This window comes from Armigeres subalbatus, chromosome 3, assembly GCF_024139115.2.
Source record: "Armigeres subalbatus isolate Guangzhou_Male chromosome 3, GZ_Asu_2, whole genome shotgun sequence".
NCBI classification, from domain to species: Eukaryota; Metazoa; Arthropoda; class Insecta; order Diptera; family Culicidae; genus Armigeres; species Armigeres subalbatus.
The window spans coordinates 426,903,468-426,927,617 of NC_085141.1; the positions used below are offsets into that span (position 1 = coordinate 426,903,468).

At 38.5% G+C, this 24,150-nt stretch overlaps 1 protein-coding gene across 6 annotated transcripts in view; it reads right to left on the bottom strand.

Moving 5' to 3' along the window:
- Positions 1-6,033: 6,033 nt before the first annotated feature.
- The window catches only part of LOC134227452 (protein kinase C, brain isozyme-like), a 242,618-nt gene continuing 224,501 nt past the window's right edge, over positions 6,034-24,150 (bottom strand). For all 6 annotated transcript variants that reach the window (XM_062708954.1, XM_062708957.1, XM_062708953.1 and 3 more), the window contains 4 exons: positions 7,394-7,595; positions 7,147-7,335; positions 6,938-7,078; positions 6,034-6,873 (listed from right to left, as the gene is read on the bottom strand). In XM_062708954.1, the coding sequence (XP_062564938.1) occupies positions 6,721-6,873; positions 6,938-7,078; positions 7,147-7,335; positions 7,394-7,595 (685 nt within the window). In that variant the 3' untranslated portion in view covers positions 6,034-6,720. The remainder of the gene's footprint in view (positions 6,874-6,937; positions 7,079-7,146; positions 7,336-7,393; positions 7,596-24,150) is intronic.

Here is a 24,150-nt window from a genome sequence, read left to right on the forward strand (position 1 = left end):
CTCCAATCTATGAAAATAGAAACAGATGTAACATTACGAGCTACAAGGGTATAACATCATTCAGCGCACGTTCGAAAGTTTTCAAAATTATTGTGAACAAAATTTTTAACCTTGTCGAGTTTTCGTCCATCTATGCATTCGATCTATCGATGCTGGCAAACAGGTTTATGTATACAGACTCTATGTCGACTTTTGATGGCGTAGATCACGACATTTATTATCTTCAAGATTTCTATAGATTTCCGTGATCCTCGATGCCTCAATCAAGTTACTGTGCATTGGTTCGTGCCATTCTGGAATATTCGGAGCAGGTGTGGTACCCACATAACAGGAATTGGATTCACCGTATAGAAGCGAAGTTCTACTGGTACTTAAGAACTCTCCCTGTCGTGATACTGCGCCTTTTCGTTACAGCATGAGCAGATTATAATAAAAATCACAGTTGTGCGCGGCTTCCGTTTTGAATGTGGTGCTCTTGAAAACGCGAGTGCATTTAGTTTCCCGAGCAGCACACATGTTGCATAAAAGTTTCTGTGACCCATATTCAACCGAATTTGGTCACATATGAGTTGCTGCAACCAAATTGGTCTGCACAGATAAAAATATGTTGTGATTTTAAATGTATTTTCATGCACATATTTGGAGCATGCAAATAAACGTAGCATTCGATCGATTTCACTATTCTTTTAAATCGAAATAAATGTAAACGGTGCTTGCTTGTAAAATTCAATCAAATTTTATTGAATTTCGAATGCTAATTCGTTTGATGGGATAAGCTGCAATTTTACACGTCGTTGAATTTTCAAAATTATTTGCTGTGTGGATTTTGCTGTTAGGGATTGGATTTCGGGGGGGCTTGTTCTTAATTGGCCTAGAAACGCTAGAAAATAGAATATCCGCAATGCAAGCCGCGTTTATCGGTTAAGTGTTGAAAGCCAAGCTGGATGCTTCGGCTGTGCTTTCTGAGCTGAACATATATATCCCTGAAAGATCATTGTGACAGCGAGATTTAATGCTGATGGGCACTCCCAAAACACGATACGGGCAACATGACACAATTAGATTCATGGCGTCCAGATTCAACAAAAGGTTCCATCAATTTGTCACCCCGCTGGTTTCTGATCAATAATGTTCTGTACTACAGTTAACTCCGGGAAGGGCCGTTTGGCCGAAGACCATTCAGCCGAATCCCACTTGGCCGAATGCCACTAGGTAGGAAATTGTTTGGCCAAATATACCATTTAGCTGAACAGATCATCAGGCCATATGGGCCATTTTGTCGAACAGAACCTTTGGCCAAAAAGGCCATTTGGCCGAATAGGTTGTTTGGCTGAATAGGTCATTTGGCCGAACAGGTCATTTAACCGAATAGGTCTTTTGACCGAATAGGTCATTTGGCCGAATAGGTCATTAGGCTGAATAGGTGATACGTTTTGACCAAACGACCCTTCCCCGATACAAAAAATATATTGAAAATCTTCGCACCCATTTTTCTCAGAACTACGTTTTTGTCACTTACACCCATTTGCGTTTAACCCCCTTATTTGTTTTGCCGTCGTTTTTCATGGCAACGAGCATTTTTCAATCTGGTACCCATTTCAATGTTTCTTCCATTCCGCGGTCTTCCATTATCGCGATGGTCCCTTAAATATCGAAATGTGGAGAGGCTACTATATTTTTATAATCTCTGTCTTCCGAAAGCACGATCTGGAATGCAAGTCGCCAAGTATTAACAAGTAACAATAAAAGTAGCGAGTACCTCCAATCCCAGCAGATATTCCGAATCTTCCCATCTGGATCCCCTCTATTCTTGGCCGCTTTATGGGCACCACCTATAGTTTTCCAACCCTTCTTCCTTTATCATTCTGACAATCGAAGACATCCAGCTTTAGCGTCTAGTGCATGTCATGGCACTTCTGGCTCTCCATCAATCTACATCGCAGTTAACAGCAGTGGGGTTTTCCTTTCGTCGCTCCATATTCCTACCAGTTTGATGATAAAGATGTTCTGGGAGTCATTAGGAAGTTGAAACCTTCGTATGCCCCTGGGCTATATGGGATTCCGCTCATTTTGCTGACTGAATGCCATACCGTACTCTGTGAACCTCTGAGAGCAATTCACAATAAAGGGGCTCAGGGGTGTTGGAAAAAATCCATCATATTTCCAGCATTAAAAAAGGGAAACAAGCGTGACAGATCGAACTACCGTGGTGTGTCTTCACTGAGTGCAGGATTCAAAGTTTTCGAAATGTTGGTGAGCACCGAGTTATCTCGATCAGCGAAGAAATATATCCCACTAGACCAACATTGTTTCTTTCCTGGCAGATCAATAGCATCAAATTTAGTGCAATTTACTTCATTGTGGTTGAAATCTATGGAGCTTGGAATTCAGGTAGATTCGATCTAAACGGATCTTGAATCAGCCTTCGATATGGTGAATCATCGTATTCTCCTGGCTAAATTTGATCGCTTAGGAGTGGCGACTAACTTCGTAAGGTTGATGGAGTCAACCTTATCGGTCTACAGCTGACCGTGAAATTGAGAACTACACTAAGCCGAACCTTTCAGCAATCTAGGGCCTCTGCTTTTCTCCTTGTTTTTCAACGACCTATTTTCTGTTATACCCTAAAATTGCATAATTGTCTATGCCGATGATTTCAAAATCTATTGGCTCGTTATTAAAGGCCGATATCAAGCAGTTTTTCATAATGATGTTTTTTCTACTTTCCGTTCTATTGACTCTGGTGTTCCTCAAGGGTCAATAATTGGGCCCCTGCTCTTCTCATTATTTATTAATGATCTTCCTTTAGCACTTCAGTTTTGCTCAGTGCATATGTTCGCAGACGACGTACAAATTTACTTTTGTGCAGAACCGAATACTTCCATTGAAGTAATTGCTAGGTTAATAAACCATGATCTGCAACAGATAGCTCAGTGGTCACAGAATAACTCTCTCCCTATCAACACATCCAAAACCAAAGCGATTCTAATCAACCGCCAACGATCTACCATTGATATCCCCTGAGTTATTTTTGAATAACGAAGCAATCCAATTTACAAATCAGGTTAATAATCTTGGTGTTATATTCAATTCGAAATTAGACTGGGAGCCGCAAATAAACTCTCAAGTAGGAAAAATTTACGGTATCATTAAACAGCTATCTCTTACTGCCAAGCGTCTCAACTGTACAACCAAATTGAAGTTATTTAAATCACTAATTTATCCACATTTTATTTTCAATGATTTCATTTATTTGAACGCTTCCGCGAGCTCACTTAACAAATTGCGCATAGCACTAAATGCGTGCATTAGATTTGTTTTTAATATTCCTAGATACGGAAGTGTCTCTCACCTTCAAAGAGCACTAATAAATTGTCCGTTTGAACAATTCTATAAGTTCAGATCTTGCTGTCACATTTTTCGTATATATTCATCCGGTACACCTAATTATCTGTCCTCAAAACTAAAACCATGCAGAAATATAAAAACTATTATTTTTTAGTTCCTCCGCATCAATCGAGTTATTATAGTCGATCGTTATTCGTAAGGGGTATAACTGTCTGGAATAATCTCCCACTCATCTTAAAATTCTCTATAAACATATCGAACTTTAAACGAGATCTGCTGTTAGAGTTGAATGACGCGCACTAAACATGAATACACAATATTGTTTGAATTAGACCTACATTGCACAGTTAAGTTGTAAGATCAGGTGAAAAATTTGAATTACTCATCCTTCTGTATACATTCACATTGTAACATTTAAAAAGATTGTCAATCTTACGTTACATAAATATAACGAATAAAATAAATAAAATAAATAAGTCGCCAGACGACTGTCGATTGCTGCAAATGTTCATCGGCAAATTTGTGGATTGGTGTAGACGTAATTTCGTGATCATCAGTGTGAATAAGTGCACCATCATATCATTTACCATTCGGAATTAAACTTTCGTGAACATTACACCCACGTCATCAATAAAGCTAATCGGAATTTAGGATTCATCTTCCGGATTTCTTCGGAGTTCCGTGATCCATACTGTCTGAGGTCACTCTACTTTCGCTTAGTTTGGATTATCTTTGAAATAGCAGTTGTGGTATGGAGTCCTGTTCATAGCGTCTGGATCGAAAGAATTGAGACAAGTCAATCAAAGTTCATGAAGTATGCGCCAAGGAAGAATCCTTGGCAAACACCCAACGACCTGCCACCTTATGGGAACCGATCCCGTTTGTTAGGTATGGATACACTGCAGAAGAGACGGAATGATATGAGAGCCACATATGTTGCCAACACTCTTCTGGGCGAGCTGGAGGCGCCATGGTTCCTCGCTCAAATCGGCATGAATATTGTCCCACGGCAAGATTTTTAAGGCTTCGACACGTTTATGTGCCAGTGCAACGGAATCAACAACCCAACCTATTCCATTTAAAAAGAAGTGAGTAAAATTTCCACGAAAAAAAATTAGCTGTACAAGCAATGCTGCTCAATAGATTGTACATCGACAAAGCTTTTTTGTATGCATGAAATAAATTCACCCGGAGACGAGCCAGCCTCGGGCTGAAAGTCTCCTTAATAAAGACACAAAAAAAAAAAAAAAAAAAAAAATTTACGTCGCACTCAACACCGCCAGCTCTAACGATTGCAAAAGGCGTGATGCCGCCTCCCATAACATTAAATTCGACGCACTACTTTAGATGGAGCAAAACCATATCACTCAAAACGCCAAGTGGGATAACAAATTATTTTCATACCTTTCCCTTCTGAAGAACATCGAGGAAGGAACTGCGCAGAAGCAATATTTTGAATTAGTTTCGGACATATTGCATTAGCATGGAATAACAGAAATTGTTTATATTTTTAATGCAGATTTAACTTTTAAAATTGTTAATATCTTTACGATTGCTTCGGCGATAGCTTTTTTTCAGGATTTCGAATTGCCCATTTCTATCTTTTAAATTTATCATTTTTTTTAATTTTCCGTAGCATTCAAAGTTACAACTAGCGACGTATAAGTAAATTGCCGCTGAATAGATCTCTATCGTCAACAATCAATTCAATACTACAAAGCCAACTGCCGGAAACTGATAACCCAAATAGATAAAAAAAAAAGATAAGCAGTGGATATTTGAAATCGACATCAAAACATGCGCTCGTTAACGGTCTTGAAGTGATTATAGAACCATTTTCGAAATTGGACGAATGCGTTGATCCTTTCCATAATCCAGCGGAAAGATGCGCGACTTCAAAGCAAGGCCCTGCTGATGGTGGCTCAAGTTGATTGTTGGTCAATTTTTGATTGGAATTTTTTTGACCTCCCCCATCATAAGAGTATTATTGGTATCAAAATCTTTCTTAGTAGATTCGAAACATTGCTTATATTTTATGTCATTGTGGCAGATCTGTGAGGAGTATGTCAATACTGAATTATGTATGTTTTGGAATATTATTCAAAACTCATGCTCTAGTGCTCTTCCAGTAACGTAGGTGGCAAAAAAAATACAAATATTTAGCAACTCATTATATTTGTTAAAGTATGTTTCGATAATTCATTTTTTTTTTCAAATTTATCCAAATTCAAATCCGAAGAATAAAGAGACATTTTTCCTGCCATTTTTTTTTAACCAGCCTGATTAAGTAATATGTAGATGATTGCTTTAATAATGAGACAATTCATAGCCTAGCAACCGCTTGGTGTGAGGTCAAATGTGAATATCGATTACTATTTGTATCGATTTGTATAGCTCTGTTTGACAATTGAAGGCAAGCGAAATATTGGCAAGAACTCATACGAGAAACAGTCAACAAAGAAAAAAAAACTCTATTTCGCGATCCGACAAGATTATCTCGGTTCGTGAATTCTGTGGTAAGTGATGCCAAATATTCATAGTTGACAATGATTCCGCACTGCTGGCAGCACTGCGCTCTCCGCCATCAGTGCGCTTCCTAGTGAGTATATAATCTGCTGGTTTGGTTTCGCTTATCATCAACATCAATGGGTTTTCTGCTATTCCGCTAGTTAAATAGAATCAATCTTTTGCTCTTCTTGTGTTTTGTATATGGAATAATAGTCCAAAAAGTTTTCACATTGTTTTCATTCTTAAAATATAAAACGGGTGGTGGTGGTGTATAGTAAATAACAAGGTGCCACACTAAATAGAAGAAGTAACAGTTCTACAAGATTATTTGGCCTGGATTTTATGTTAGTTTCAGTTTCAATGTTCACAACAATATTGCTAGCGTAATAAACTAGCATTCCCTTACTTTTATCTCAAATAGGTGGAAAATCAGAGGGAACAACTTTCCCCTATGCACAAGCAATGCTACTTCCAGTGCGATGCTGAGCATTTTGGTGTCGATTTTTGTTCGTTTTGAATGGTTTTAAACATTGTTTTCTGTTTTCAGCAAAAGGAAGACCGAAAGTAAGCATATTTAGAAACACACTCGCTGGAAATCTGGCTGAAGTGCCATACAAAAGTGTGTTTTTGTGTGTGTGTTTTTTTTTCGGGGAGGATAACATCACGCTAGGTAGAAGATTCCTATTACGATTCTCTTACGACATCTAATTGGGGTTTTTCGCACATCTTTGGATTCGCACCTGCCATGCTTGGCTTCTAGCTAACGATCGATCATTCTTTTGGTGGTTGATGTTGAGCAGGGAATCTTTCCTTCCGAATTTGTGGAACAGGCATTGACGCCATTCGAAAAATAAGCTAAATTCCTTAGATGTGTTGCACAAATTCCGGATTGAGATAGGAGAACCCATTGAACTCGGTCTGGTCCAGATTCATCATGAACAGCTTATCTGTCGGTGTCAGATCCGTCTTCTCCGAGGTGAACTGACGATCGAAATTCGACACATCTTTGCGATGTTTCTAAAAATTCAAACAAATTTATTTGCAACCATTGTTTGAAAAACCTAAATTTAACGCAACTTACAATTTTCGGCTTGAACGGGGGTTGCACCTCACGATTCTCGATCTTCTCCCAATCGATACGACGGAAGAAGGCATGAGCTCGGACGTCCTCTTCACCGCGGGCGCCACATCCCAAACGTTTCTGTGGATTCTTCGTCAACAGCTGTTCGGAAAGTAAAACAAATTGGTTTGATTGTGTCTATTTTATCACAACAGTCCATTTTTCATTACCCCTTTGCAGACATCTTTGGCTTCCTTGCTTAAACTTTTCGGATATGACACGTTATGATCGGTAATGGCTGCGAACAGTTCCTCCTCATCTTCGCCATCGAATGGCGGTTGGCCGACCAGCATTTCATACAGAAGCACTCCGTAGGCCCACCAGTCCACAGATTTTCCGTACGGTTGATATAAAATAATCTGCGAAATATCAAACAACATGAGATCGGAACTACTAAGCATTCCATTCAAGACTTACCTCCGGGGCAATGTAGTCGGGTGTGCCGCAGAATGTCTTGGTCGTTTTGTCACCGGCGATACCCTCCTTGCACATGCCAAAATCGGCGATCTTGATATGTCCGTCCTGGTCCAGCAGGACGTTATCCAGCTTCAAATCGCGGTACACGATGCCCCGTGTGTGAAGATAGAACAGCCCGATGGCGATTTCCGATGCGTAGAATCTGAATAACGTATATGAAGTATCCGTCAGTATCAATATTGAAGTTTTGCATTGAAACACATCTTAACTTTTCATATGAAATTAGGCGTCTAAACCATTTTCCGAAAAGATAAATTCCACAAAAGTTGTAGCAAAACTTCCCCTGAAAAACTTCGTCGAAGATGCCAAGTTCGTAATTTCATTATTTTTAGAGATATGTTACGTTTTATGCCTTTGAAATGTTTTTTTTTTTCATTAAATCTTTTTTATTATTTTTTCATTTCTATTTTTTTGCATTTTCTGTGAAGTTCTAGATAATATTAATAAAATAAAGACAGGAACACCGTCTTCGACCAGAGTTCGTACAGACTGAACGCTTAACACCTAGACAACGGACAGGACGCATAACACTCAGTGGACCGGTGAAGAATTTTTCGATCACGAAAAGTTTTCTCCTTACCGGGGCGGAAATCAAACCCACGCTCCATAACCTATGCGTCTAGACGATTGACGTCGCTAACCGCACGGCCACGAAGCCCATTAAGATACGCAATTTGGTGACTTTTGCGACTAAAAACTTGAAAAATAAGAAAGTTATAACAGTTTTTATTGATTTTTTAGGCATAGGGGAGGGATGTTCAATAGGCGCCCCCTAAGCAAATCTTCGAATTTAACGATGATAATGGTCGAAATTATGTACTTCTAATGTGTTAACCACTAATTTAACTTACCATCTATAATACGGAAAAACCAATTGTATTCCGAGAAAACGATTTTATTTTGAAGCGCTGCATTTTCGTGCAATTTCAAACCATGCGGGTTGAAACGCGCCACCCCGAGGTTAAAACGCGCCAGCCTAAAAATGTGAACTGACAACAGTGAACTGACAGAATAACAGGGTTGTTAACGTTAATCAACGATTAACGCCGTTAACGTTAACTTTTGCATAAATTAACGTCAACGGCGTTGCGTTGATTTGCAAAGTTGTTATCGTCAGCGTCAACGATTTGCGTTGAATCAACGCTATCGAATCACGTTATGTTGGCGTTGATTTTAATTTACGTTGGTAAACAATACGTTTCTATGGATAATCCTTGTATGCATGGATAATGAAAAAAAGCATACCCATGAGTATAAATAGTCGTAGAAGCAAGGAAAACTTGTCAGTATTTCCACGGACATTTTGTAGCTAACGTATTTTCAAGATTTCAAATGGCCGTGAACGAAACTACAAGAATGCCTTGGGATGGCTTCAATATATACTTCGATTTTGTACAGCAGAAGAGCACGAAAAATTTTGAAGCTCGATGCAAATTGTGCGACCCAGAATATTGCGTGATAAAGTGTGCGTTCACATCTTCTTCGAATTTGAAAAGCCATCTTAAGGTAAGTTTCATTGAGCTGTAAACTAGGCTCTATAATTCTTATACTCACTTCATCAGCGGAAGCACGAATTTGCGGATCAGGAGCTGAAAAACGAGTTTGCAAGCGGAAGAAAAAAAATCCGATGTTCGGAAAATGAACCGGAAGCGCCAGTCACTCAAGAAGATGTTGATGATGTCGTAGATGAATACATTATCAACGATGGACTTGCTTTTCGTACCGTAGAGTCACCTTTTTTCAGAAAACTAGTTCTGCTAGGATTACCTAAAGAAATAAACGTTAGTTGCCGCCAAACACTGATGCAGCGTTTGGATGGCCGATTCCGAAGAATGTTAGGTGGTTTGAAATCTCAGCTTGCAAATGCCAGCAATGTGGCAACGACGGCCGATTGCTGGACTAAATTCAGAAGAAGCTATCTTGGAATGACGGTGCACTGGATAGATGAAACAACGATGGAAAGGAAATCGGCTGCTTTAGCGCTTCGTAGAATTTACGGAAGACATACTGCCGAGGCACTCGCTGAGGCCATCGATAAGGTACACCGCGACTTTTCCATAGCAGAAAAGGTGAGACGATGTACCACAGATAGCGCAGCAAATCTCAGGAAAGCTTTTAAGGATTTTGCTGCAAGAAGTCCTTTGAATGGTAAGTTTTAATTTGTTTTTATTCGTTTATATTATTTGATTGTTAAGATGTCAGTCAACCTTTTAAATATAGTTGGCCTTGCATATGAATGAATTAAAGAAATCAAATATTTTACAACTTCTTGAGGCAAAACATTTATAAGCCATTATATAATTCTATAATCATGATGCAACATTTATTATTATTTTTTGTATGTTCTTGTTCTTGTTACAGATGAGATTGATTTTGAGGACGACGAAACCGATTACTTGGAATCAGTAGATGTCGATGAGTTATTGACGAATCTGGAAGTATTCGAGAATGTTGTGTTACTCCCACCTCACCAAAGGTGTGCCAGTCACATTCTGAATTTAGTGACATCTCATGATGGGTTCAAGAACATAAGCGAGAAGAGCAGTCCATTGTCAAAAATGAAAGCAGCTGTTCAAAAGAAATTGAAAACTTGGTGGCGTCTACAGAATAAATTGTCTGCAGTAGCGGAGATAATAAAGGCCGGAATAGGCGTATGCTTTATTACGCCTTGTAAAACAAGGTGGAATTCGGAATATAAAGCAAGACAACAGGTTAGAATGCTTAGTTGTATGTCGAGTTGCCTTTATTGATCTTTTTTTCTACAGATCTGTGAGCTGTACGACAAGAATGTTGAAAACGTTGAAAAAGTAATCGATCGAGCAGGATTTTCAAAGTTTCTTCCATCCGAGTTAACATATCTCCAGGAATATGTATGGGTAACACACCCAGTTGCATATGCCTTAAATTTACTCCAAAAAGTAAAGTACATGTTTCTGGGGTATCTTTTACCCACTGTGCATAGTCTTCTCCGCCAGCTAGAAGATCGTCGGAAAATGAAAGGAAAGCCATTAAAGTACTGCGTTCCCTTATTGAATGAAATTATTCGATCAATAAATTCAGAGCGAAGATTTGGATGTATGATGACTGAAGAAGATCTTTTGGTAGCCACATCTTTGATTCCTTGTTTCAAAATTGATTGGGATGGCTTAAATGTTCATTCATCTGAGGGTATCATACAGGACTTGCTTTTGAAGCAGATGAAAGCAGTTGATGATGGCACTCATCCGTGTGTTCGTCATGCCACTGAGAACGTGCATTGTAATAACTCCTTTCAAACATTTGAAGCTGAACGGTCAGGCGGATTTGAAGAACCAGATGAAGATTTGTTGTTTTTCGGGCTAAACCATTCCACGCTTTCAAGACATTCTGCAATTCCCGATGAAGAATCAATAGAAGAGGAGCTTGCACGATTTCTCTCTTCAAGTAGTCAGACGAGTATTGAAGACTGTTTCGGAGAGAAGAGCAAGAAACCATTCAAAAGATTAGGAAAATTTTTCTTGCATTATAACACAGCTCTTCCTTCAAGCGCTAGTGTTGAAAGATTATTTTCTTTAGTTGGAAGCATTTTTAAAGCCGATAGAGCAAACTTGTCAGATGCCAATTTGGAGATACAAGCACTTATGTGTGCTAACAACAATATTGTAAAATAATGTCTTTGCAGTTACGTTTCATAGAATATTTCAACATATGTACATAATTATTAATTTTACTATTAATTCGATCATTTGACTGAAATATATAACATTTATTAGTATAGTATACATTCATAGTTTTTTTCCCCTTGAGAAACGTACACAGCAAATAATTTTGAATATTCAACGACGTGTAAAATTGCATCTAGTCCCAACAAACGAATAAACACTCGATATTCAATTAAATTTGAATGATTTTTACAAGCAGGCTCGATTTAAATTTATTTCGATTTAGAGGAACAGTAAGATCGATTGAATGTTACGTTTATTTGCTTGCTCCAAATATGTGCATGAAAATACATTTAAAATCACAACATATTTTTATCTGTGTAGATTTACTTAGACAGTAATGAAATTTTTTCCCCAACTTGTATGATTCAATTTTCGGTACATAACTAAAATATACAGAAAAAATCTTGTATTAAAAATTAGGCATGGGAATATAAAGAAAAGATTTGCTTGGGCAGCAATATCATCACGAATAATTTCGATAAATCATGCTAATGTACACAATAGACAAACATAATTTAGAACTTCAAAATTTGAATTCAACTGCAAACATTAACGTGAAAATAACGCAGCCGTTGACGTTAAATTAACGCATTGCGTTAACGTTGTCGTTAACAAACGTTTTGAAAAAATCAACGGAATATTCGTTAAAAGTTAAAATCAACGTCAACGGTTTATCGAAACGGCGTTAATCGTTAATTAACGTTAACAACCCTGCAGAATAATCAAGTATCAATTTATGAAAAGTCCTATTCTCTTTTTCACTGCAACGAAAGCTTATGAAACTTTAATCATTTTTTTTGCTAAATTTACGTGTGATTAGTTGATGTGTGAATACAAGATATGTTTATTCTTTAACTTATAACATGCCCTTTGTGATGCAAAGAATAGAACGCGTTCCAAGCATAGGTTCTTGGTCGTCCAAGAAATTCCTGAAACAAGCCCTTAGGTCTACATGCGTAGCTAAAGGTTACTTGGATTGTTTCGAATATGGTACCTGCCCTTTGTGATGCATAGAATATAATGTGTTCACAGTATGCGTTCTTGGCCATCCAAGAAATCCGTGGAATCAGGCCTTTTGATCTACATGTGTAACCATAGACCAATTGGATTGATTCAAATATTCTACATGCCCTATGTGATGCATAGAATAGACCGCGTTCCAAGCATAGGTTCTTGGTCGTCCAAGAAATTCCTCGAATAAGCCCTTAAATCTACATGCGTAACTATAGATCAAATAGATTGTTCCAAAACTGACACATGCCCTTTATGATACATAGAATAGAACGCGTTGCCAGCATAGGTTTTTGGTCGACCAAGAAATCCCTGGAATAAGGCCTTAAATCTACATGCGTAACCAAAGGTTACTTGGATTGTTTCAAATATGGAGCATGCCCTTTGTGATGCATAGAATAGAATGTGTCCAAAGCCATAATTTAAACAGTCCGACTGAACTTTAGTTACGCGTGTAGATCTGAGGACCTAACTCCAGGAATTTCTTGGATGACCAAACCCTCTGCTGTTGACTTATTCTATTCTACACATCCAAAAAGGCATGTACCACATTTGAAACTATAGATCTTACTACTATACTTACTATTACTAGAAACTATAAACTTATAGATCTTAAGGCCTAACTCCAAGGGTTTCTTGAATGACCCTAAATCTCTTACGATGGCTCATTCTATTCTACACATCCAAAAGGACATGTGCCATAATTTAAACAGTCCAACTGAACTTAAGTTACGCGTGTAGATCTGAGGACTCAACTCCAAGGATGTCTTGGATGACTGAAAATCTCTGCCGTTGACTTATTCTATTCCACACATCCAAAAGGGCATGTACCACATTTAAAACAGTACGATTGATCTTTAGTTACGCGTGTAGATCTGAGGATCTAACTCCAGGGATTTCTTGAATGGCCGAGAACCTCTATCGTTGACTTATTCTATTTTTCACATCCGAAAGGGCATGTACCACATTTAAAACAGTCCGATTGATCTTTAGTTTCACATGTAGATCGGAGAACCTAACTCCAGGGATTTCTTGGATGACCGAAAACCTCTGCCGTTGATTTATTCTATTCTACACATCCAAAAGGGCATGTACTACATTTAAAACAGTCCGATGCATCTTCAGTGTCGCGTGTAGATCTTAAGGCCCAACTCCAGGGATTTCTTGAATGACCCATAATCACTTACGTTGGCTCATTCTATTCTACACATCCAGAAGGACATGTGCCATAATTGAAACAGTCCGATTGACCTTCAGCTACGCTTGTAGATCTTTAGCCCTTATTCCAGGGATTTCTTGGATGCCCAAAAATCTATGCTGAAAAAACTCTATTCTGAGTAGTTTGCATACTATTTACTACACTCCGTTCGTCTCTCTTCTCGCTTTTTTCTTTATTCTGTAATTTCACATCTTGTACCTTGCACCTCTCACGTCGCGTTTCTCACTACTCACATTCCATTTATCAATTGTCATACTCCTCTTTAATCTTTATGCTTTTTTACTGCTCATTTCTCACACACACATTTCTCACAGTATCTTGCTTATTACTTCTCACCTCACTACTTGCTATTCGCTTTTCACTGATCACATCTTATTTCACACTTCTTACTGCTTGCCTATCGCTTCTCACTACTCAATACTCATTAGACCTCTTCATGTTTTCGAAAAGTATCAAAAATTCAACTGGTCAGCCCAGAACAGAATCACAATTCTTATGCTAAAATAAGTCTCTTGTCAAATTTTCAGCTAATTCGGATAAAATTTCGAGGTGGCTCAAGTCGATTTAGTGTTTTTGGGCTATTTTTAATTTTGGAAAAAATCTAACATGAGATATAAACGCCAAAAACTATCGCAACAACCTCTATACGGAAGCTATTGGTGTGCTCTACAAGTCTTGTAAACATTGCGATTCGTTCCGTTCACGTTTTGTCCATGTTAAAGTGATTTTTAAGCTTTTAAGTGCATAAAAATACTGTTTCCCCCAAAAGTCATTGTTCTTCAAAATTCTTGAGTTTATGACAAATGATTGTTAATTTATTATATTATTATTCCTCTTTTTTCCCTGGAAATTTGAGTAATATAATTCCCCATGTGCGATTTACCGTTAGATTCTTAAAAATTAGAAGCTGAACATTTGTCATGAATTTGCACGTTAGGATTTCTGAAAATTTGACAGGAGACTTATTTTAGCATAAGAATTGTGATTCTGGGTTGACCGGTTGAATTTTTGATACTTTTTGAAAACATGAAGAGGTCTAATACCGGGCAAACTCAAACTTCGGACGCTTAAGCACTTTCTGCTATACAATCATCCTGTTTACTCACATTTTAAATCATACCGTTTAAATCACCATTTCAATCACTAAGTATAGTATTCAATTTTGAACTACGTATTTAATATGTGCAAGATATAGCGAAGAATGGTTGCAATTGATGAAAATGTCCGGCTTTGATTCAAACCTCGGACACCGGCGGAGTTGGATTCATATTTCGGACAAAAAGATTCAAACTTCGGACACCTGATTACACAGTACCGGGAAGAATAATTAAAAACATTTCTTGCTGCACAGCTCAGACTGTCTTTTAATCATTTCGCCGCATTGAATTAACATGTCTTACTACAACGTAACTATACTAAAACAAGCTAAAACTATTAGTCCTTTCGATCCAGCTTAACGAAACATTTCAATGAAATATTTTAGAAAATTTCCCATACGAATTGATGCGTCCGAAGTTTGAGTGTGTCCGAAATTTGATTATCCACGGTACTCATTCTTTTTTCACGCTTCTTCCATCACACTCCTCAGTTCTCATATCCCAAATCTCAGCTTACAATTCACGATTGATTATAAAACTATTGAGTGATTTTTATTGGAATCCTCAATTTCTACTTCTTACTTGATGTTTCTCACTTCTCACTTTTCATCACTCATAACTTCTCACTCATCACTTTTCATTTTTATTTTCTCACTTTACAATTCTTACTTTTTTACTTTTTAATTGATAATTATTTAAAAATAAACTATTATTGGCACACGCCCTTTCTAAAACTATGACCTCCATAGTCAAGCACATCAGATGGGCGCGTTTTATCATGCATGTAGAGATTTTATTAAAATGTGTGTTTTTCTATGAAAAATGTAGTAAAGTTAACTTTTCAATAACTTGGCAAAATCTTTACTGAATTGTTTTTCCAGACATGTGAAAGATTATTGAAAAAATGTTTTTATCTAGTGGAAAATCCTTAAGGGAACGGAAGCTTCAATTTTATCTAAAGGCGGAAAAAGACAAATTTATTTTTAAAATTTTTATTATAGATGTCTTGACTATTATTTTTAATTTGTTGATCTAAAAACATGTTTAGGCGTCAGCTGCCATCGGTTTTGAAACTTAATTTAGCCTATTAACCCAGAAAATGCAATGGCTCGTATTAGCTGACTGGCGCATTTTAAACCTAGTTCCCCTATTTGATATAACTGTAACTTGACAAGGAGTTAATTGTGGCAGACAACATCATGCCAGGTTTTATTTGATCATAACTTCATGCAAATATGCTCTCACTGGTATGCAGAATATTATAAACGTTTAATTTTTGCACAATAAGTTTAGTTCCAAAGAGTTGATCAAACAATGCATCATGCGTTTCCATATGCCTTTATATGTATGTATATGATGAACATTAGAGTGATTCAAATTTTGACTTTTTCGCTCCCCTATCCTTAAACGATTGTTTTTACTATTTTAATAGCCTTCCCAAATTTTTAGCTGATTTGGATGTAATTTGGTTGTGCACGTGCCGTTTAAAGGTTATATGAAAATTACTATGAGAATTGCCATTTATGTAAAGAATCGTTTCATGAAGCAGCCCAGAATCTATTTGAATATATGTAACGCATCACTATCATAGAATAGATCCTAAGCTGAAAGTCAGTTGTTGTTGCGAAGCATTCTGACTTTTGTGAGCAAAACTATAAAGAAAACAGAAGTGCTCATTATTGATATTGATGTTATTCTTTTACGTGTTAAAATGAATTTCCCACAATTCAGTATTTCCCTAATAACTTTTGTTGCCAGCATCAAATCGTTTAGCAACAACGACGATATTTCCCTTGTTAAATTTTCTATGTTGCTAACGTATTCATACACTTTTAGAGCTTAATGGGCAATGATGGGGAACGGTTTTTCACAAAAGTTACTGTTTTCATAGTAATTTTCATATAAGCTTTAAACTGCTTGTGCTCAGTCAAATTACATCCAAATAAGCTAAAAATTTAGGACGATTATTAAAATGGCAAATGCCATCGTTTAAGCATAGGGGAGCAAAAAAGTCAAAATTTGAATCACTCTAATGAACATGTTCAAAGTTTGTAGGCATAAATAGTAATATATCTCCAAAAGTAATGAAACTACGAACTTGGCGTACTCGACGTACTTTGAGCCGAACGAACGATCACAACTACGGGCTGGCTGCAGAAAAAAGGGAAGTGCCTACTCCATTGCATTTGTTTTCTCTGGCTTACAGTACATGATGGGAGCCATTAAAGAGCGGGTTGACTAACATTGTGCGACGATAAAAATTGATTCATTTAGTATGCGAAATTTAGTTTTTTAATAGAAGTGAATTCCCTGAGGATGAAAAAACCGTCGACCCAAACAAACCGGAAAAAGCTCGCAAAGCAAGGCGCTATACACATACACATACTTTTCAAAGTGAGGAAAGAGAAGTGAAATATAAAGAGTATTTTGGAAGCAGAAGTAGAAGTAGAAGCCGAACGAAATCATTCGTAGGCTGGAACACATCTTTCGAGTTCTTCGTGATTTCAACCCATGCATCAACTTCCGCCTTCCGCCCGTTCGGCTTCTACTTCCACTTCCAAAATATGTTTTATCGCTAGGAACCTACGTTCACGGTCGGCTTTCTCTAGCTGAAGCTTTTCTTCCAAAGCATTCAACTCTTGTAGTTGTTTGAGTCTCAGGTAGGCACTTGAAGTGGACTTTACTGACAAAACAGATGGTGCTACAGAGTCGCAGAACGTAAAAGATTGATTGCACCGCCTTGGACCTTCGAAATCACCAGGTACTCCAAAACAGCTGAGGTGCCACCGTGTTCGCACTTACTACAGGCAGTGATCTTTTATTCCGTATCTGCTTGCAACCGTAACTTGCAACCGGAGCAGCAATGCAGTTCCATCGTAGTGGTTTTGATGTTGTGAAATCGCCGAATATGATTATCTAATTTGATATCTTTTTGGTCATTTTAACGGTTTCAAGCCTTCCGTTTTCTGTTCTTTTGGTAGTATCCTGAAAATTTTTTCGTGCCCGCTGATCCTCCAGAGATTCTGTGGGACATGAACCGACAATTCCGAAATTTTCACTGTCGAGATATTCTTTGACAATATCGTGAAGCGTTTGATCTATCTCGCTGCCAAAACTCGTACGTTCACCGAGGAAGAACACCGCCCGCCGAATATTCAACCCAGACGAGTCTTCGAAGCAACAGGTTCTTCATGCCAACGCTCCCTGATTTTCAATGGTAACTTTAACTTGGCATCTGCTAGCCCGATGAGAATCTGTGGTTTCGCGTTTTGATAAATATGTACTGGCAGGCCTTGAAGGTGAGGAAATTGCATGGCCACGGCTTATAAACAAGACTTTGCTGAGGTAGTCCAAGTTCCTCAACCGTTGTACATCCGCAATGTGATACTTGTATTGGTTTCGGACAATCGCTTTATCCAGCAATACTCTTTTTCAATCCTGCTTCTAATCTGGTTATATTGGACGTCATTGGTTGGACGTCAAATGGTTGCTGATCGCCTTAAGACCCAGTCCGATCGCGATGAAATTTCCTAGTAGCGTCCAACATGACATGACGTCCAATAGCCATCGTCCAGAAAGGCATATACTCTCAGCGATGTACCATTTCCAAAAAGCATCACCGGAAAGTATCAAAACAGTTGAAGTTAGTTGAAGATAGTGTGCAGTAACTACGGTAACAGATTTGCTGATGGTATTTCGCTTGTTCTTTCCCGGATGTAACAACTTATGATGGAGTACACAGTCAAACAACGTTGGCACAGCTCGTTTTTCTCCACAAAGAACCATCGATCAGCGATCGAAATATTTCTGAATTTGTCGCCGTTTCGTAATTTATGGCCGATCTTCTGACATCGAGCACATGGCCTCGATCAGTGTTGTAAAATGTCATTTGCATTCGATTGTATAATATTTCAAGAACTTGTTCAGAAGTTAGCTATCGGCTCTTGTGGTATGTCTAACTTATAGCCCTTTAATGTGCCTACAACATTGTCTAATAAGACATTGCTGTAAATATGTAATCTGGGGCGTGGGAGGCAAAATGTCATTCAAATGACATTATGTCAAATGACACGTGACATTTTGGAAAGTTTTCACTCTCCAGCCTCAGATGTAATATTTAGAGCAATGTGCCCTTGAACAAAAATAAGGCCCTACTCAAGCGTTATGGGTACATCCAAAAATATGAAGTAAATTTTGCTTCTGAAAAAAGTTATGAACAAATTAGTCAAATGACATGCAGATGACATTTTACAAGCCTGGCCTCGATTCTACGACTAGTTTATCCTGTCTTGTTTCTTCTCCTTCTTTTTAGTCTTATTGAAGTCCTCCGAGTGATTTGTGTCCGACGGCAAACTGACATGTCAAGCCACTGTCAGAGTATCGTCTGAATGCCTTTAGGGTCACAAACTGAATGCGCTGTGTATACACTATACAATCCCAAATTTTCCAATCTAAGGCTGGGTCACAGTTTTCCCACCAGATCGTAAAGTAGCATCGGATTTGAAAGATGCACTTTAAGATTTGCTGCTTCGATAGACGTCACCAGGTTACGAACTTCTCGACCAAATACAACAATTGTTTCGAGTTTGGTTACATTTGATGTGGCGACTTATTGAGCCTGCATAAACCTCCTGTCTCGTAGGAAGGCCGTCGTGTCAGGTCTGTTTAGCGTCCCACCTAACACCAGGACTTAGGTAACACAGCCTCTGGAGTTGACTAACTACCAGGAGAGCTGTTTAAACACTGTGGTGCGGCACTAAATAGAGCACTGCACTGAGTAATTAGGGGTCATACACTAATTACGTAAGCACTTATGGGGGGAGGGGGGGTCTGCCATTTTCTTACGCTCCATATAAATAAAAAATAATTTGTATGGGAAAAATCTTACATGGGGGGAGAGGGGGTTGAAAAACCCTGAAAAAATGCTTACGTAATTAGTGTACGGCCCCTTACCAAAGTTTGGAAGGATGAGGTTGTGCCGCAGAAGTGGATGGAAGGTGTCATGTGTCCCGTCTACAAAAAGGGCGATAAGCAGGATTGTAGCAACCACCGCGCAATCGCATTACGTCAGGTATTGCAGAAATGCCGCGAATACAACGTGCCCACGCATCATCTATTTATCGACTTCAAAGCCGCATATGATACAATCGATCGGGACCAGCTAAGGCAGCTAATGCATGAAAACCGGATTATCGGATAAAGTGATGCGGTTGGTCAAGGCGACGATGGATCGGGTGGTGGGCGTAGTTCGAGTTTTAGGGAAAACCTCGAGTCCCTTTGAAACGCGCAGAGGGTTACGGCAAGGTGATGGTCTTTCGTGTCTGCTCACTTCTTAATTCTCATAACTCAATTCTCATTTCGCACTGTGAAAAGTGAGAAGTGAGTCGACTTACTTCTCATTTCTCACTCCTCGCTCCTCATTTTTCACTTCTCACTGAGAAATTTCTCACCAAGAATAAAAAAAGGAAAAGTGAGAGGTGAGACTTCTCAGTCCCCATTTCTTACTTCTCACTTTAAAAAGTGAGCAGTGAAAAATTCGATTATTCTTATCTCATTTCTTACTTTTCACTTCTCATGTGACGGCCATATAATCTGTTCAGCAAACGACATATCCAAATTACCAGTTCGGCCATATTTCCCTTTCGGCGATGTGTTGCATTCGCCCAAATGACATGTTTGGCCAAACCGTTTTCGGCCAAACGTTCAATTCGGGCAAATGAAATTCGGCCAGATGACATCCGGCCTAACGCATTACTCAGCAAAATTGCTTTCGGCCGAACGACCCTTACCCATCATTGCTACAAATGTGGAGAACTGGTGCTATATAAAGCGCAAAGAGTTGAATTATCGCAAAGAGGATCTGCTTACACTGAGTTTGAAAGATCCTCATGTTATTATGTTGGCAACTTTTGTTAGACCCTTCATCAAGTGACTTCACATGAGTGTTCACTTCTGAAGCTTCAAAATATAATAATCAAGTTACCTACAGAGTTGAAACAAATGAGTTTCTTGTTGTTATTTTAGGGGTGGGGGTGGTTAATTTGCACGATAGGTAGATGCCATTAGGCCGAAGGTCTTTGGGCCGAATGGTGAGAATTGAGAGCATGAGCATGAGCATGATTGACCGCCCATGGTTGCTACTCCGTTATTGCCAGGTCAGCTGTAATTACACAGAGAACCAACAGATGGTGTTTGGGACTAACATCATCCTCAATGTGTTTGGGCCGAATGGTGAGAATTGAGAGATGAGAAACAAGAAGTCATATCTTCCTTCTTGCTGCTTCTTTCATTCTTCTCACTTTTTTCTTCTTCTTCTTCTTCTTCTGCTTCATTATTTCCTCTTCCTTCTTCCTTCTCCTTTTTTCCTTCTCCCTTCTACTTTTCTCCATCTTCCTTTATCTTTCTCGTTTCTTCTATCTTAAATTCTTTCTCGCCCTTCTCATTTCTTTCTTCTTCTTTTTTCTTTTTTCTTCTTATTTGTTCCTCCTGCCTTTTATTTCTTATTTCTTTCTTCTTCCTTCTTGTCTACTTCTTCTTCCTTCTACTTTCTTATTTCTTCCTCCTTCTTTGCTTTTTCTTCCTCATTCTTCTTTATAAGTTTCTTTTTTTACGTTTTTCTTCCTTTTTCCTCCTTCCTTTTTCCATCTTGATTTTTATTTTTTGCTTCCTTTTTCGTTCTTTCTTTTTTTCTCCTTCATCCTTCATCCTTCTACCTTCATCTTTCTTCCATCTTCCTGCTTCCTTCTTCCCTCCTCCTTCTTCCTTCTTTCTTCTTCCCTATTCTTTTTTCCTCCTTCCTTATGCTTTCTTCCTCTTTCTTTCTTTATTGTTCCTTATGCCTTTTTTCTCTTCCTTCTTTATTTCTCTTCACCTCCTTCTTTCTTATTCCTTCTTCCCTCTTCTTTCTTCTTTTTTCCTCCTTCCTTCTTACTTCTTCCTTCTTGATTCTTACTTCTTGCTTCCAACTTCCTTCTTCGTTCTTCTTTCTTCCATCATCCTTCTTATTTCTTCTTTCTTCTTCTTATTGTCCTTCTTCTTATTCTTCAATGGATGTAGATTCCAACTAGAGTTTTGGCTGCTTTTCAACTTCTATTAACCTTACCTCAGTTATTATTTGAAAGACTTTCTATACCCGCCCTTGCATGAGTGTGTATTTTGTGTGGCAAGTACAATGGATACACTATGCCCAGGGAATCGAGAATGTTTCCCACCCGAAAACATCCTTGACCGGACCGAGCATCGAACTCGCCATCTCCGGATTGGCAATCTTACGCCTTTGCTTATGCTTACAGGGCAAAGTTCTTCTTTCTTCTTTTCTCCTCCTTCCTTCTTTTTTTTCCCTTGTTGCTTCTGGATTCTTACTGGTATCTTCCTTCTTTCCTCTTCTTCCTTCAACATTTTCTTTCTTCCATCATCCTCTTTCTCCTTCCTTCCCACCTCTCACTACTCACTTTTCACTACTTATTTCTCACTCATCACTTCGCATTTCTCAACTACCACTTCTTATTTCTCACTTCTTACTTATCACTTATCACTACTCACTACTTACTTCTCATTTATCACTTCCACTATTCACTTCTTTCTTCTTATTCGGCCTAATGATCATTCGTCCCAATGACCTTCGACTTTATGATACCGCGACGCATTCAGCGATAACACCGACATTGACAGGCTCACGTTGCTTTGTTCGCAAACTGGCGACATTCTTCAAGAAATCGAGCTCGCAATTCAACGTGTTTCGTATCGGACGCAGAACCGGGAGTTATGCTCTGTTTTGTGCGGCAAAGGAAAGAGTGCAAGTTTGTACGTTTGCATCGAAATGCTTAGTTCTGCTTTGTAAATTACTTTGATAAAACTTTGTAAAAATAATTAATCAGTCGCTCTCAACTATTCCTTTCCCGTGGCGCTCACGGAGATGCAAAGTATCCCTCGGGCTTGTGTAGCAATGAGAGTCGAACAAATTTTCCTCTCTTAGCATTGCATAAAACAACAAATTGCACAAATCGTGGATGGAGTTGCAGAGATAAACATATCCACTAGTATTGTAGATTCTGCCGGATCGCTGTTTGAGCAACTGCATATGTGACATTTTAGGTCGAAATTAAATTGTTATATATTCTGAATCCTCGTCCAAAAATACGTATTCTGGTAAAAAAAAACGGGAAAACGAAAAATTGCTTTTGTTCAAAAACAGTTTTTTTTATCTCGGAATTGTGTAAAATGGATTTATGTAGTTTCTCAAACAAATGATTCAGACCTGATTTTCTTCACACACCTGGTCACGTCCTTATAAGTGTTTTTTATTTAATAATTGCCCTATTATCTGCTTTAGAAACGCTCGGAAACGAAACAGCTTTCACAGATAACGGAGATAATAAAATAGCAAATATGTAAACAAATTTAATGAGTTATTTTCAAATATATAATAGATATAACCAACACGTAATATACAATAACTAATAGTTTTCCTCTCTAAATTGACTGTGAGGACGTGGCCGGTATCATTATCCAAGGGGAATTGAAGCGAAAATCTTTATCTGGTAACTAAAATATCTTTTCATAAAAGCTATTAAATTGTTGAGCTGCGCATATTTGTTATTTCTCGGCCAATCACGGCTAGAAACTTCGAAGTGCATAATCAATCAAGCATAGCTAATAGGCACAAAGCAAGGAAAATGATTTTCGTAGGTAAATGTTTGCCAATCCAATGATCAAAATGATTGACTACCATAACTCCAACACTATCATATTCTCAATAATCTTGCATAAGTGCAGATAGATATTCGACTTATAATAGACAAATATGCGTTATAATATACTTCCAATTTTCCACAAACTCCCAAACTAGCTATGAACTAAATCATAAAACTGTTGACAAAGTTCCATCAATAAAACAATCACTACAAGCATAGACAGTTACCCTTTTTAATTCACAATCCGTGTTTTCAATTACAAGTTTTTACTCTCTCCAGCCATATAATTTCGCCATAAATCGTTCATTGTTTTTCATCAACAACGAAATAATTATTCCGTAATTATCGCGGACACACTCGCAGCAAGAAAAAAAAAACACTCACCCCTCGGAAGAACCCAAAAGCCAACCGTCCCGTCCGTTGGTTGCCGTCCGTGAAATTGCGTGACCGATCAACTATCACGCCTTAACCCATTGAAAGCTTGCGTGAAGGCGGAACAACAGCATAATTAAGATCGAAAATCACCGCGCGTCCATCGTGTCACAGCCACGCGTCGGTAGAGCGGACGTCGCCACTGGTCAAACGCTGACGGTAGTTTCTATGAATGGCCCGACCAGCTGACTGCTACTATGGTGGTACGGTACGTAACACCGGGCGTAGTGCCATCGCAACGCTACAGACGACCGACCGGGTGGATAGATGGACGACACGACTTGGGCAAAACTAATTATCGCTTCCTTTCTTTCGGCACGATAACGAACGACCGAAGGTGGCCATTGCCTTCAGACCTCAAGAACTATGGCTGTGTATATCACGCCCATTGAGCTACGAAGCATGATGTTGCTTCAGGAAATTGTGTTATTCTGTTTGACTTGTTTTAATATCTGGCTGACCACGATTTGGAATGGTGAGAAATATGGTTTAGACTACTAATTTGGAATAACAAAACGACTCCTATTTGAGTGAGTAATGA